Raw genomic sequence first — 16,997 nt, 5'->3', positions numbered from 1 at the left:
GTTAATATTGCTGTATTGGCCATGTATATTAAGGGGAAACTAATGAAGATATAATAGTTTGTGAAATGTGGACCAACAATACAATATTATCTTTCTAGTCATGGGGTGTTACTAATAAAATAAAAAAACCTTTTAAAAGTTCAGGCTGCCTGTCCTTGAGAGGGTGACTTTTTCCATGATGAGGGAAGATGTTAAATCTTCCTCTGAAATCAGGATGATGTAGATCCCTTCAGTATATCAATTTTATATAGTGATGGCTGAGAACTAATTTTTAATAAGGTAGTAAATTCATTATCAAGACCAAGGAGGCGGAGTTTAGCACAAAGGGCTTTAAGGCAGATGGTGCTTATGAAATGTGAGTAGAATGGTTGCCCACATTGGATTTACCATATGGCACTTCCAACGGATGAGTTATAAGTAGTGAACGTGATCCTTGGATGCATAAGCAGGTGGATGTCCCATAAAAATAGGGAGATGATATCGTCTCTGAACATGGTATTAGGGATATCATTACTGGAATACTGTGTCCCGTTCGGATTTTCACAGTTCAAAAAATGATGTTGGGGAAAAGCTGGCAAGGGTTCAGCAAAGAGAGATGAGAATTATTAGGGGGTTGGAATCATGCCTGTGGTGAGAAACTTTTTTTTTAATAGTTTTAGCCAAGAGAAGGTTAAGAGGAGATGTGATCAGTCAATAAGGTTTATAAGTACCTGATTTCTGATAGTATGTTTCTCTGTTTAATGTGGCAAAAAAACAAAGGCACAGCATAATGACTTGAAGTACTTGGAAGATTAATCTAGACACATTCAGACTAGAAATAAGGTGAAAAATTTTAACAGCAAGAGTAACTCACCATTGATACGACTTGCCTAGGAGTATGGTGGATTCTCCAGCATTTGAATCCTCTTAGTCAAGATTAGGGCCTGGTCTACACTAGAAAATTTAAGTTGGCTTAACTGTGTCATTCAGGGGTGTGAAAAATCCCCACTCCTGAGCAGCATAGCTAGACTGACCTATCCAAGTGTAAACAGCACAAGGTCGATGGAAGAATTCTTCCACCTCTGAGGGCGGTAGATTACTTACACCAACAAGCGAATCCCTCCTGTCGGCGTAGGTAGTCTCTATGCTGCAGCACAGCTGTGCTGCTGCAGTGCTTCTGTAGCATTTTAAGTGTAGTAGACATACCTTGGATATCTTTCGGTGGAGATTACTGGCTGAAGTTCACCTAGTCTGACCTTTGGCATAACAGGCCAGAGATCATAATTGTAACAGCAGAATGCACCGTCTATAAATTACTCTTGTTGAAAATTGAAGTGTCAAAACAGTGTTCAGATACAATCCTGGCCATAGCATTTCTCCACATGAGTTCTTCATAAAAGGCTGAATCAAGTTTCTGTCCATTTTAATAGTGGATTAGCAAAGTGAAGGAACTGCAGTGTTTGAACAATTTTTAAGCACTATGTATTTTTATAAAGCAGCATTAAAGTAGGATACAAACTTTTCAGTCTGACACTTGCCTTCCATACTGACGTTGTCAAATGTCAACTTGACCTAGGTTGAAATGGAGCGGAGTTTCGTGCTATGCTTGTTGCAGGGCAAACATTCGTGTCTTTGCGAAGTGAATATATAATTGTTGTTCTGTGTGCTAAGGATTGCATTGTCCGTGTAGCCATAAATAACACTGCCACGAGAGAATTCTTGCAGATAGAACCATGTTAACAAACATCATATGAGTTGTGATGAATTTCTGTTTGTTTGCTTAACAATTGTAATAGAGGATATGCTAAAACTGTCCAACCACTAACAGTTCTTGTACCACATACTTGGAGTTGTGTGCACTTTTGCTGTACCTCTTCACACCTGAAACATGTCTGTGAAGAGATGCTGGTTAAATGCCAGTTAATACAAAATATCATTGAACTATGATTGTCTTCCAAAGGATAGGAAGCGGGTCAAAATATAGTGGGGTTTTTTCTTTGGGTAGGAATAAAGAATAAATTAGATTCAAGTTGGGGCATACTTACTTTTCAGATCTATGGTCTCTCCTGTAGAGGAGAAGCATTTATGAAAGCTACTCTAAAATGTTTAAGTTCTCATTGTTTTGTCGTCTTCAGCAATTGGATCAGATGGTCTGTGTTGCCAAAGCAGAGAGGTAAAGGAATGGCATGGATGCAGAGCAACTAAAGGAGTGACTAAAGGTAGCTATAAAATGATTAAGTATGCATTTTGAAAACAATTTGAGTTTCTGAAACATGAATATCTTTGACTTTCTACCTTGTCGACTATCCTCCGTTTAAGTTGGTTGCATTCAGAATAGTCACTATGGATCTGGCTGTACACTGGCTCATAGTCTTACACAGATTGAAGACCTTAAGAAGAAATGTACTTTTGCATATTTAAGTTCAGTTTTACTAATATCTTACCAAAAAAATCCTCAGGCTTCCTCTTGAAGTAATGAAGCTGAACTGCTTTGATGAAACTGAAATTTAAATGTTGTATGTGGTGTGGTTTGTTTTAGGAAAATACTATTATGAAGTATCCTGTCATGACCAGGGCTTGTGCAGAATTGGGTGGTCCACTATGCAGGCTTCATTGGATTTGGGTGAGTTGTCTTCATAAAATAGAAAATTCTGAAGTTCAGCTGGTCTACAGGAGTTCGTGTCACAGAGGGCATATAATCTCCTGCTCTAGTCTTCCAGAGAACAAGTAGAGGGGACACCTGTGGGGATTGCATTGGAGGGAGAGCAAGCCCATGGATGTGCAGCTCTTTTCATCCAAACACTGCTAAGCATGCAGGAAGAGATCCCCCTGTAGAGGGGATACACTCTAATTTTCTGTTTTCATAGTTTTAAAATGTAGATGAGTAGAGACTGAAAAAGTCAGCATGCTATCTTAGAGATGGTGTTCGAGAGTGCACTAAGGCAATGAAAATTGTTTAAGAGCAAGTGTTGTTCCCTTGCATGATGGCAATCCAAACAGTTGAGTTTGAGATGGTAGTGAAAAAGGATCTGTGATCTGCAACCTGAACAGTAACAATGATATTGTTTAATTTTGAGTTTAGGCACTGACAAATTTGGCTTTGGCTATGGTGGAACTGGAAAGAAGTCACACAACAAACAGTTTGACAGTTATGGTGAGGTAAGTTTCAATCATTAAGTGGCTAGAAATAACATTTCTAGTAAATAACCGCATCTGTTTTAGAAATTAAAATATTTGTGTTACACATGGTACAGTATGTTTATATAATATAGATTGCTGCTTTAAAAACCAGGCATTGAATTAGCACAAATCTGGAATTTTTATGTTTATATTATTTACACAAACATATTGACCCAACACGCCCACGTCTTAAAACTTACAGCTATGTATAGAGTGAAGAAATAGTCTCATCTTCTGGACTTATTTCTGGAGCTTTTCTTTCCATTGTCGTCATTGGCCTCTATGCAACTGACCTGCTTATGGGTATTCACCACCACCACAATGAGGACCTTGTATTGCAGTAATTAAGGAATTTGTTTCACATTACCTTATTGCTTCACTTACGGCGCTCTTTTTGTCACACTATCCCAATACAATGAAGTCAGTCAGATCTAAACCTTTTACATCTTAGCTGTTCGGTTGACAATTGGATTTTTGTTTCCCCTTAAAACTGGTCTTTCCTCTTTCCTGTTTCTGTTCTAGTCTTTTTGAAATTGTAGTGAACTTCAGAAGCTTACATGCCTATCTGAATTCCTCTGACACAATTTATATGAAGCCAAGTAGCTCAGCAGAAACCCAATTTTAATAATTCTTTAATATTATTGGTAAACTGTCCAAAGCTTATGCATTGCAGCTTTTGCAACTGTTTTAAAAAAATATATACTTTCTGATTACTAAAATTGAACCCAAGGGTGATTGAAGAGGTGCTACATAAAATATTTTTGAAAGATGTTCAGTGCAATCTCTTGTTTGTACCTGTATAAATTGGTATGAACATAGGCTTGCATGTTTGTCATAAACTGAGATTGCTTGTCTAATAAATCCATATTTAGTGCACTTCCACTCAGACTTAAATCTAATCCAAAATATATTTTTGGTTTTATGAACAAACTAATTATGTAAAATCAAACTTTCTTGTAATGTTAAGATGCCAATTTTGTCTGTTCTAACACACTTATTTTCAGGACAAGTGTGCTGTTCAGAGAGGCTTGTTTGTTTGTTTAATCAAATTTAAATTTGATATCTGCTTTTGAAGCTGTTTGGGTCAGAAACTATGAAGATTAATAGAATCTGAGCACAATTTTTTTTGTTTTTTTTTTAAACAACGTAACTACTCTAAATCAGTTTGAGAACAGAACAATCTGTCTTCCATTGTAGGAATTCACTATGCATGATACAGTTGGATGCTATCTGGATATAGACAAAGGGCAAATCAAGTTCTCCAAAAATGGTAAATTTGCATTTTTATTTATTTATTTTTATTTATTTTTTCCTTTTTGACAATCTAACTGAACATTTCACCCTAATTGTGTTTTTTAAATGTATTATGTTCTCAGGGAAAGACCTTGGCATTGCATTTGAAATCCCACCACATATAAAGAGCCAAGCACTCTTTGCAGCCTGTGTTCTGAAGGTAACTTATGAATGTCACAAATTTTATTTATTTATTTATATAATCACGTGAGAATTGTTCCAATCCAGTTTTAAATATCAAATATTGATCATATTCCATAACGACTATTTTTATAAAATCTTGTGCATTCTTGCCTCAGTTACTATCTCCCTCATTGGCCACCCTGCCCCTTGCATCTTTTCTATCCGCAATCTGCTGATGAAGTTGTTCTCTCGCAGAAATGAAGTACTGTGTAGAAGGGTTAGGGTTTGAACTTTCCTCAGATTCAGTAAACAAATTAGTGTAAGTTTGCATTTTGCAATTTTAAAGTTAAACATTTAATTGTCTCAGCACTACTGTCTTGTCCACCTACTCTATAACACAGTTCAGTAACTTAACAGTTAAAAGAATAGCCAGAAATGCTAGTGTATAATGTGGGTGAGAAAACTTTAAGAACCTTAACTCTTCGATTTAAATTCTCAACCCTAATGTTACAACAGTGCATTAGTGTAGCATTCTCGACTGATTTGATAAATGTTATAATAATTGAAAGCATTTATATGATGCCTGTCTAATGTATGAAGTCCCTTCAGTGGAACTTTCAGGACAGCCAAAGACTGAATCATATATTTAAATCTATTGATGCAATTTAAAAGGCAGTACTACCCAATGAGGCGGGCATGGTTAAAATATTGAAGTTCACAGGGGGTCTAAATCGTAGTTAAAATTGGAGACCTTGATTCAGAAAACCAATATCTTAAACACCCCACAAGTAAGAGCAGGAGGTAAACAAATGAATCCAAACTCTCCATCAGACAATTTTATGTTCAACTTTGTTTACAACTCACTTTTGGGGAGATGTGTTTTTAAAAAATAAAAAATCTGTACTATGTTACTATAAGCTTATGGCTGATTCCCACAGAAATCTTTTTATGGAAGTGTTGATAAAGACAATATATATCTAGAATCAATGTCTGAAATGTTTTGTGAAACTTATTTCAGAATGCTGAATTGAAATTCAATTTTGGTGAAGAAGACTTTAAGTTTCCACCAAAGGATGGATTTATTGCTCTTTGCAAAGCTCCTGATGGAAATGTTCTGAAATCGCAGCAGGCAGGTATGTTTTTGCAGGGATTAATATTAAAATTCCTCACGGATAGTCTGGAGACTAAGTGGGATTTTTCAGAAGGGCTTTGAATTGGCCTAATTGTGCCTATTAAAGACACTTGATGCTTGACCATTGACTTCAGTTGGAGCAGAATTAGGTTAACATGGAGCACTTTTTTTGCAAATCTCATCCTAAGTCTTAACTCTCTATATAGTCTAATACTTAATGTGAAGCTGCCATGTTTTAGCTATTTAGTCTATGCATATCCAATTCCTAACTATGGGAATTCAGCTTAATTATAAAAAGACACCCACTTCAGGAATTAGCAATTTTCCATTAAAGGATGACCAGTGAATGGTTCATGCTGTATCGGTAATATGAACATTTTGTCTTGGTCTGATTAGTTTTTGAGTGGGGAATTACACTTTTTTCAGTTCCAAATATACATCTGGAGGTGAAATCTGCTAGCTGCAAATGAGTAAAGTTGGCTATAGCAATGATTTTTTTTTTTTTTTAATGTAGTAAATAACGCCTTTAAAAGCTGCATTCAAACTGAAAAGTCTGGAAAATTATTTCTAACAATGAATTTAAAGATGTGAAATTTAACTTTTCTCTCAACTGCAAATGTTTTCTTCTCTAGGAAATGCACAAGTGGCTCAAACAAAGAACCTTCCTAATGCTCCAAAAGCATTAATTGTGGAACCATCCAGAGAGTTAGCAGAACAAACTTTGAACAACGTAAAACAATTCAAAAAAAATGTTGATAATCCTAAATTAAGGTAACAGCTTTTCTAATGCTATCTGCAATCCAGGTAACATTCCAGTTACTTTTGGTCTGTATGGATGATGTCATAGGTTGTATAATTTCAGGGTCAGCCTTAAGATTCATGTGCCCCCAAGATGAAGCAGATGGAGACACGGACAGATTGTAGAGAGGAAATTTGGGGGATAGTTGCAGCATCAAGGCTAGATCATCAAACAGTTGATATTTGTTTAGGCCATCTCTACCTAATGTGGTGTGTGTTTGGGGGGTTTTACATTTGACAACCTGAGGTATGTCTAATGCTCCCTTAAGTTTGAAAAATGGAAGAAAGAAAACAAGTAATTACAGTATCATAGAAGTGTAGAGATAGAAAGGACCTCACGGTCAAGTCCAACTTTCTGCTCTGAAGAAGGACCAAGTATACCTAGAGACCATTGCTGAGAGGAGTGTTTTCAGCCTGTTTTTAAAAACTCCAATTATAAGAATTCCACAGCCTTTTAGGTAACCTGTTCCAATACTTAATTACCCATATAGTTTAGAAACTTTTCCTAGTACCTAGCCTAAATCTCTGATGTTGCAGATTAAACCCATTTATTTATTTTTCCTAATTTCAGTGGACCCTGACAATTCATTTTTGTTGATCTCCTCTGGACTCCCTTCAGTTTGTCCCTACCTCTCCTAAGGGGTGATGCTCTGAATTGGACACAGTGCTCCAGCTGAGGCCTCACTAGTGCCAAGTAGAGCAGGACAACTACCTCACATATGACACTCCTGCATGAATACAGCCCAGAATAAGAGACTTTTTCACAACTGCATCACATTGTTGACTCATTCAGTTTATCCATTAGCCTCCAGAACCTTTCCTAAAGTACCACCATCTAGCCAGTTTATTCCCCAGGTAGTAGTTGTGCTTTTGATTTCCGTCCCCCACCAAGTATAGTAGTTTGTACTTGTTGAATTCAGACCAGTTCCCCAGTTGTCAAGGTTGTTTTGAATTCTAATCCTGTCCTGCAAAGTTCTTGCAACCCCTCCCAGCTTGATGGCTTAAGCATATTTTATAAGCGGACTCTCCACTCCGTTATCCAAAACCTAAATCCACTAGGCCAGTAACCATGTCAGAGAAGGAAATTAGGTTGGTTTGGCATCATTTGTTTCCAGTAAATCCATGCTGACTATTCCTCCTAACCCATTATCATCTAGGTTCTTACAAAATGTTTAATAATTTGTTTTGGTATGTTTCCAGGTATTGAAGTTAGGCTGACTGGTCTATAATTCTTTGGGTCCTCTGTTCCCCTTCTTATAGCACCTATCTGTGTTTGCCCTTTTCTAGTTCTGTTTCAGCTAGTTCCTTAAGTATCATAGGATGAATTTCATCAGGTTCTGTCACCTTAAATGTAGATATAATTAACCTAAATGTTCTTTTGACCTTGTCTTTCCCTATTTTTACATGTGTTCCTTCCCCCTTATTAATATTAATTATATAGAGTAACTAGCCACCATACTTCTTCTCACTGAAGCGAAATAGGCATTAAGTACCTCAGCCGTCTTAATGTTATCAATTATTAGTTCTTGTTTTGCTTTCTCAGGTTGTTATAGCACCATTATAAATGAACTAGTACAATAGACCTATGTTTCTTTTGCTTTAGTGTGATCAGAGCAAAGTCTCTTGGTTTGTATGTGGATGCTCATTATGGTGGTGTGGTTTTAAGTTTTTTTACCTACAAAATATTTTGATCAAATGAAACATTAGAAATCTCAAGACTACATTTAAAAAGAGGGAACTGAATTGTAGAGCTATAAGATATGATTAGTGTATGTATAGCTCACTGCATTCATAATGATGCATTTGTTTCCTAACTTCTGAGAACATAATTTAACATGCTATAAAAAGTTACATAGTGTACGTTTAATCTTGTACATATCTCCTTGAAAGGATAGGAAGATTTAATGCATTTTTCACTCTTGTAATTTCACACACACACACACACACACACACACACACACACACACACACACACACACACACACACACACACACACACCAAACATTTTTGCTACTGTTTGACATTCATGCTCCTGGAATTCAACAAAATGAATCACATTCTGGTCTTAAACATGTGCATATGTATTGTAGGCCACAATTTTGTCCAGTGCTATTAATTGTTTTAAACTAAGCATCAAGAAAAGTCTCTTTAAGGCCTTGGCTACACTTACCCGCTAGTTCGACGGCTGGAAATCGAACTTCTGGGTTCGACTTATCGCGTCTAGTCTGGACGCGATAAGTCGAACCCAGAAGTTCATCGCGTCTAGTCTGGACGCGATAAGTCGAACCCGGAAGTGCTCGCCATCGACTGCGGTACTCCAGCTCGGCGAGAGGAGTACCGCGGAGTCGACGGGGGAGCCTGCCTGCCGAGTGTGGACCAAGGTAAGTTCGAACTAAGGTACTTCGACTTCAGCTACGTTATTCACGTAGCTGAAGTTGCGTACCTTAGTTCGAATTAGGGGGGTAGTGTAGACCAAGCCTAAATGTATCCAGTGTTATAGCAGTCTTGGTCCCAAGATATTAGAGGGGCAAGGTCGGGAAGGTAATATCTTTTATTGGACCAACTTCTGTTGGTGAGAGAGACAAGCTTTCAAGCTCACACAGAGGTGAAGAAGAGCTCTGTGTAATCTCCTTAAACACCGCTCTCTAGCATGAGGTACATATAGATAATGGTGTACAGACTTCCAAGCCAGCTGGTTAGTTACTCTGCTGGATATGCGAAGGTCTACAGTCTGTAGAATAAGATGTCTATGACATACAAATATAAAAGTTTCAAAAACTTAAGTTTCTTATTTTCTGTTCCATTTTAGGGAGCTCCTAATTATTGGTGGTGTTGCTGCAAGAGATCAGCTTTCCGTTCTGGAAAACGGTGTAAGTTGTGTGCTCATCTCTAACTTAAAGTTTATAGTTGTGGTGTTCCACAGCCCAAATTCCCTGACAATGTTGCACTCCATATTGCTTCTGTAAGGCTGATCAAATGAAATGAGTGGTATGTTGCCCAACTACTGTGGTATTCTAGTGTTTATTTCCCTTCAGAACGAGAAATTGATCAAATTAAGCCAGGTAAGGCAAATAGTTTATAATTTGTATTAAGCCGGTTATCTTTGGTCATTCAGTTCTGAAAAAAGGTTTTTCTCCAAAAACCTAAGAAAATTCATATTTGTAGCTGTGTACCCAATATCTAAATGTGTACTGCTTTTCAGGAATTGTGTTCTGTCTCTAGATTAGTTAGGAAACTGCATCTATTGGTTTTTCACCAAAAAAGGATCCTAATTTGTCATTTCCTCCTCCTCCTCCCTATTTCCTCTGTTTTGGAGGAGATGTGAGGAAGGGTTTCATTAGATAAGCTTTGCTGTCATGCTGTTGTTGTAATACCCATGTAGGCCATGGTAACGCTGGCTTACTGTAACACTAAGTAGTGTTTTGCTTTGGGCATTGAGACACACGGGCCTGAAAACTTAGAGCCTTAATTGGGTGTCTGGAAACTAGCAGAATTAAACCTGGCGGGTGTGGGGGAAATACAAACCTTACGTTCTGTAAGAAAAGCTGGTGCATTGATGAGTAAGGTAACTCATAGACCAAGACAGAATTGTATTGCCTCCAGCCATAGTCCTGTCAGGTCTCCTAAGCTAAGTGGCATCATTCTTGTCGGGGATACGTTTAGGGAAAATACAGGCACTGAAGGAAATGATTTTCTTTCTGAATTGAATCAGAACCTGAGCCCCAGCATGGTATTAAACATTGTGCTGCTGAAGGTACCATCTTTCAGATGAGTTGTAAAAAACCAAGGTCCTAAGCACATACAGTAATTAACAATCCTATAGCACTGTCGTTATTCGTGTCCTAAAGCTATTCTAACTTTTACTATGCTCTACCTGCTTTATAGATTTAGTGAAAAGGGCAGTTTCCACCTCTTCAAACACAAGAGATTTACAAATTAGAATCCTCTTTCTGGTGCATACTAATAGATCGTGTCTAACATTTTGTTTGCCTAATGTTCTCTGCAGTCTATTATTCATTTTCAGTCTTACACTTTTGTTTAGTGTGTCTGTGCTAACCTGCTACTGTTTGACCCCAGAACTGACTACAGTTCTTGATGGGGGAAACAAATCCCATATGTATCTGTAAAATGCATTGGAATACATTTGGCTTTGTGCCGAGAGAGAACAGCCTCATTCATTACTTCACCCTGGTTCATTCCCTGAACACCATCCATCCTGCTCACTAAACAAGGCTAGGATCCTGGGGGGGGGGGGAAATAGTGTGTGGTCATGTAATTAAATACTGTATGTATAATGCATACATACCAGGGGGCCAAATAAGGTTGTACAGGCAGCCTTAATGCTGGCTTTTCCTGGCATTTGGGTACTTGACTTTGCAGTCTTTCCATTTTTTCAGTTTTTTTACTAATATAATTTCTATTGTGTAGGTTATAAAGAGTGTGTTTGAACCCTTAGAGGCCACAGCAGACTTTCTCCACTTAAGCAAATGGAGGAACTGATAGCAGAAGTGGATCAGCCCCTAGAGGGGGGTGCCATGTACAGTTGATGAATGGGTTTCATGGGTATTTGCTGACTGAGTGTAGGGACTGAACATTCTTGGGTTCAAATTCTGGCTCTATAGGAGAGTGTGCTCTATAGCCAATAGAGCATTCTGCCCTAGTGCTATCATCTGGCCCCACATCCCCATAACTCCTATCCAAGCCCCACCCCCATATTACTCTCCCATCAGCATTCAAACAGGTGCTTTCTCCTCCTTTTCCTTGCTGCCTGTGCACTAGCATTGAGAGCATAATAGAGATGGTTTCCCTGTTTTCAGTTCCTGTGCCCAGAGCCCCAAATAGCCCCAGCTGATGCAAGGAGCAATTGTAAGGAAAGTCCTGCTTGGATGAAGTATGTTCAGCCATTCTTTAGTGGATAGCATGGATACAGTATGTCTGGCTGGTGTGTGTGTATAGGAGCTTTTTGGTGTGTAGATGAATCTTCAGTGAAGTTAGCTGCCAACCTCTAACAGGTGTCTACAAAGCATGTGTTAACTGAGGTGGGTTTGGAGCGGAGCTGGAGCGCAGAGCAGCTCCGGAGCAGTGGAGCTGCAGGTTTTTGCCTGGAGCTGGAGCAGAGCACAGCTCCAAATCCCTGTTTAAGGGGCTTTTGTTTTTATTGGGGGAGGAGGGGGTGTTTGGTTTGGTTTTTGTCTGTTTTTGTGTTTTTTGGCTTGGCCAAATTTTAGATATATTGTTAGAGGAATGGCAAAAATCATCTCGCTGATCACAAAGGTGATTCTCCCCCTTGTAAAATATCCAATCTCTGCATCAATGCATAGAGGACTTGGAGCTTCTCAGTTAAATGACTGGAAGTTGTGTTTTTAAAAAAAATAAAAAAGGGGGAGGGGGGCAATACCTCTTAAGTTCATCAACCTTGTTGTCTGAAATAGCTGAACCATTGTAGCTGAAATTTTCCAAAGATATTCCGTGTGAACCAGATAGTGGGAATGGCAAATTTCAGCTGATATGATTAAAGCTTGGCAAAGTTATAAGCAACTGAAAACCGGGCCCTTCAGTGGGAAGGGTTGTGCTACCTTAATTAATCGCTACACTTGGCTCTGCATGGAACTTCATAAATTCATGTTAAATTTTGACTTGCTAAATGTACTTAAAAACCCTTTTATATTTTATAGGTGGACATAGTTGTGGGAACCCCTGGAAGATTGGATGACTTGGTGTCAACTGGAAAGCTTAACTTATCTCAAGTTAGATTCCTGGTTCTTGATGAAGCTGTAAGTAAAGAAAATAACTAATATTTAGCTTTATACATTGTGGTATTGTTTGTAAGAACAAAACTTATCTGTGGCAATTTGATTTACTGTTAGAAGTTAGATGAAGTTTTCATTGCCCTAGAGCAGGGGTCGGCAACATTTGGCACACGGCTTGCCAGGGTAAGTACCCTGGTGGGCCGGGCCAGTTTATTTACCTGCTGATGCAGCAGGTTCGGCCGATCGCAGCCCCCACTGGCCACGGTTCGCGGTCCCGGGCCGATGGGGGTGACGGGAAGCAGCAAGGGCGAGGGATGAGCTGGCCACGACTTCCTGCTGCCCCCATTGGCCCAGGACGGCGAACCGCGGCCAGTGGGAGCCGCAATCGGCCAAACCTGCCGCGTCAGCAGGTAAATAAACTGGCCCGGCCCACCAGGGTGCTTACCCTGGCAAGCCGTGTGCCAACGTTGCCGACCCCTGCCCTAGAGTTAAAGCAATTATGTATTTAAATGCATTGACAGTTCAACATCCTTGTGTTTCAGGGTTAGTTATCCTGGTTAGTGTTTTGTAAATGCAGCATGCTCAATGCCTGCGCTTGCATTGCATCCAAGGCGTGGACTGAGCTAGTCCTCTACCTGAAATGGGGAGACCCTGAGAGGTCAGAAGGCTTTCAGAAAGATTCACCTTCAGAAAAACTTAACTTTTTTTTGGGAGAGTAGCCATTTATTTCACCTTGTAACACAGGAATCTTGCATGGAAGTAGCAGCCTCCAAAGGCAGCTTTGTGAACGTACAAAGCCCTTGGGTAGAAGCTGGTATCACAAGATTTGATGTGGTAATACGATTTAATGCCAAATTCCAAAAAAAAATACTATGGAAAAATACCTAATTTACTAACTTTGAAAATACTACGTAGGCTGAGTTTATACAGCTGCAGTCACAAGCATCACATGTCTGACTTTAGTTCATTTTCAGAATCTAGCTTTGAGGCTAATTTGGGTGGTTTGAAGGAAATTAAGATGGACCTTTTTTTTTTTTAAAGTGGGTTTTAGGTATTGATTAAAATAAACTAGTTTTTCCTAATTGTTGGCTTCTTTTTTGTTTTTTGTTTTCCTCAAAATCTGATTTTTATCAGTTCTTGAAATTGTGTGGGCTATTCTGAAATTTTGCTCTACTCAAAGCTACAGTGGTGCTATTTCAGGTTTCCTCGTTCACTTCATTTAAGTAGAGTAAATTTTAAAGTGCAGCAGCTGGTCTGGAGGGTTTGTTTGTGTCCACCCACTTTCATTTTAGTCAAGATCCACTTTAAATAATTTTGAGTCTTAGGATTCTTCCCTTTTGGTAATGCTGTCCTAGCCAGAAAAGAGAGTTTTTTTAAAAAGAGCATCAAAGTCTATATCCTAATATTTGTTTGTCTAATTGAGTAGATTAGCAAAAGGTGTTGTAGCTTCTCTCTTTGATTCCCAATGTAGGATGGCCTCCTTCTCCAAGGTTATTCAGACTTCATAAACAGAATCCATGGTCAGATTCCTCAGATAACTTCAGATGGAAAAAGACTGCAGGTATAATGCTCTCTATTGTAATCAGCAATCACTTTTAACATGTTAAAAGCTGTTGAATATAACAGTTCCAGTGTGGTGCACTTTTTTCTTTTATGGGGTAGTTAATACTTTTCTGTTCACTTTCTCTTTTATTTGTTTTAAAGTTTGTTCGCAAGTTGTTGGGCTCAACACAGGGGTAACTGTGTACAGCTTAATAGCCTGTGATATACTGGCATACAACTCTCTGAATCTACTACCTTCCACCATAAGTGGTTACCTACTTTTATATTTTTCTAACAATGTTTTATAGATGACTGCCTGCTAATTAAAGGTATAATGTGGGATTTTATTTAGAAAGTCAGCAATTACTATTTCTCCTTCTTAGTGTTTACAGAAGATACTCTGGGGTTTAATCTGCTGGTCCTTCATGGCTTTCATTGATGGGCTGAAATGGTTGGTTATCTTGAGTAATTTTAAGATGCTAGTTTTGAACTGAACTAAAAAATGTAAAGCAAAACATACATTTTTACATTATATTTTTATTTTAATATACTCTTACTAAAGGACCGCTTTCTTTCGATTTGAAAAGAAAACATTTGTAAGTTGGAAACTACCTACAATGCCATCAAGAGTTGTGTACTTCCTCATTATGAAAAAAGAGCATGACTTCCCCCCACCCACACACTAGATCTATAGTCTGCTACTTGGTTCTAGGTGCAACTCAAATTAGGAGTGTGATAAAACAACTTTCATAATCTGCAGTATTACTGTAGGCATTTTGATATGAAAATTATACTTGGAACAGATACATGGCAACCCTGAAGTCCACATTCAGAAATCTGTAAAACTGTAAAGTACCCGTGTGATGTGTATATATCTGAGGAATTGTTATATTTCATTTCTGCTCTGTGCCTCTTCTTCAGCTGCCAATAATGCTGCTTTCCTTGACCAGGAATGACTGGGCAGTTGCTTTTTAGAGGGAAAAATGGAGTAATTATTTGACTTGACCAGAAAGTTCTTCATATGGCTGGTTTCCATCAGTCTCTCTAGTGTCAGAAGTAGGGAGAAAAAAGTTCTCTGCATGACACCACACTACTATCACAAACTTACAAGACCCTTCTGGATTTTATTCTCTCCACCTAAACTCTTGACCAGTAAGAGTCACCTGCTATGGTGTTTGTGGCTTTGGTAAAACTTCTTGCCCTAAAGTGTCTGTATTTTTCTTAAGGTTATTGTGTGTTCTGCAACTCTCCATTCTTTTGATGTGAAGAAACTGTCTGAGAAGATCATGCATTTCCCCACTTGGGTTGACTTAAAAGGAGAGGATTCTGTCCCAGAAACTGTGCACCACGTTGTTGTTCCTGTGAATCCCAAAAATGACAAACTATGGGAAAGGCTTGGCAAGAATCATATTAGGGTAAGCGGTTTGTAATTACCTATTCGACCACAGTAGACTAAACTTAATTAAAAAACAAAAACACTCTTGCTTTCAGGTTACACAGTGACTGCTAGAACCTGAACTTAACCATATGGGACCAACTGCCACTGTAGCCTGTTGAAATGGCTGCATGTATCTGAATATAGAATTTGGCATATTGATTGTAGTGTAAAGTTCATGTTGTCAACATAATATTGTAGATCTAATAAAACTCCAGTTCTGCAAGACTATTGCAATCGCAGTGCCTGACTCAAATAGAAATCTGGATGAGACCTGATTGCCAGCAAACTTTAATGGGTTTGAGTTGCAGAGGACAGCATTATACCTGATTTTTTGCTAGTGTTCCATAGCCCCAGACATGTGGCCTATATTATCTTTCATCTGTGACTGGTCAGAAGTCTGTAAATAAGCCTTTCTAATGTAGACCTTGCTGTAGTGGTCCATGCCCTTATTGAGTCCAACTACCCTAATGGGCTTTACAGATGGAGATTGGCAATTGCAGTGTCAGTTTTGGCTGATTAATTCCAGGCTTTTGTTTCAGGTGGACCGGTTTTGTCTGGCTAAATGACGCTTATAGATTTTTTTTTTTTTTTTTTTTTTTTTTTTTTTTTTGTAATTTCTTGCTCTTTAAACTCTTCATTTGATGGAATTGTAATAGTTAAGACTTACATTTCAAATAATACAGGGGTGTAGTCCTGAATGGGCAACCACCAGAATACCTCTGACAACGTGACCTTACATGCATGCTGTACAGAGGTTGACCTTTTGCTCTACCAAATGACATCCTCCATGTTGGGCGGGTGGGTGTGAAATTATGCTATAGAGGCTGCCATTTTTAAGAACAAAATGACATCCTTCGTGCAGCAAAAATGCTGGCATGCCGTTCTGGTGCAATCCAGCCCCACTGCAGCACAGAATTAGGAGTAAGTTTCTCTTCTATGAGATGTGGACAACTTACCTTATTCCCTGCTACCCTAAACAAAATAATTAGAGGCAGTGATCACTCTGTGATCTTGTAGCCTCACAACTGGAGCCCAGGAACTCTATTTTCCAGCTCCACCACCACTACCCAAAATTCTCAGTAGCTTCTGTGTGCCCAGTCTGCCCTTTAACTGGGGAGCTTGATCTTTTAGATCTACTGGCATTTATTTGTGCTTGAGGAGGCAAACCTGCTCTGAGGAGGTCTCATGTTTCTTTGGCAAGAGCAGATAATCTTCCTTGACGATTACTTCAAGTACCTTCATACTTCACAATGCCCCTGCCTGCAGTTATTGGCTAACCTGGGGAAGGGAAAACTATTTTCTTGCCCGGGGTTGGATTTGAAGTTTCATAAAGACTCATTTTCCCTGATAAAACATCTGACTATCCTTAACCCCACAAGGAGGATGGCTAGACCCCAGCATTTCCAGCCAGAGGCAAATTTTCCTCTTTGCAAAACCATTTCAAGGTGAAATGGAGAAGCGAGGTTGGTTTGGCAAACTTGTTTGCAGTGTTTGAATTAAGATATCTGATGAGAACTTATCCTTATTGAGTTGAGGGTAAAGTACTTAGTAACTTAAAAACTCACTGAGATTTGAGATCATTCTATAGACAAAAATTTGTGGTTATGATATAGAATGTGGTAGGTCTTAAATTAACCACTGGAGGGAGTCCTGTGTTTGTCAATGTAGCTGAAACTTGCTTTTAAAGGTCATTCCCTAAATTTACATAGTGTGTGTTGGGTTTTTATTGTTTTTCCCCCCTCAACTTCTTGTTTGGCTTTT

General features: G+C 38.7%; 1 protein-coding gene across 4 annotated transcripts in view; it reads left to right on the top strand.

Annotated features, from left to right (window-relative positions):
• Positions 1 to 16,997, top strand: part of DDX1 (DEAD-box helicase 1) — a 36,272-nt gene that overhangs the window by 10,005 nt on the left and 9,270 nt on the right. For all 4 annotated transcript variants that reach the window (XM_065587672.1, XM_065587670.1, XM_065587671.1 and 1 more), the window contains exons 7-17: positions 2,115 to 2,198; positions 2,519 to 2,602; positions 3,062 to 3,138; positions 4,357 to 4,429; positions 4,536 to 4,612; positions 5,594 to 5,708; positions 6,340 to 6,478; positions 9,316 to 9,376; positions 12,182 to 12,280; positions 13,728 to 13,817; positions 15,025 to 15,213. In XM_065587672.1, the coding sequence (XP_065443744.1) occupies positions 2,115 to 2,198; positions 2,519 to 2,602; positions 3,062 to 3,138; positions 4,357 to 4,429; positions 4,536 to 4,612; positions 5,594 to 5,708; positions 6,340 to 6,478; positions 9,316 to 9,376; positions 12,182 to 12,280; positions 13,728 to 13,817; positions 15,025 to 15,213 (1,088 nt within the window). The remainder of the gene's footprint in view (positions 1 to 2,114; positions 2,199 to 2,518; positions 2,603 to 3,061; positions 3,139 to 4,356; positions 4,430 to 4,535; positions 4,613 to 5,593; positions 5,709 to 6,339; positions 6,479 to 9,315; positions 9,377 to 12,181; positions 12,281 to 13,727; positions 13,818 to 15,024; positions 15,214 to 16,997) is intronic.

This window comes from Chrysemys picta, chromosome 3, assembly GCF_011386835.1.
Source record: "Chrysemys picta bellii isolate R12L10 chromosome 3, ASM1138683v2, whole genome shotgun sequence".
Classification (NCBI taxonomy): domain Eukaryota; kingdom Metazoa; phylum Chordata; order Testudines; family Emydidae; genus Chrysemys; species Chrysemys picta.
This window is presented reverse-complemented; position numbering and strand designations above follow the sequence as displayed.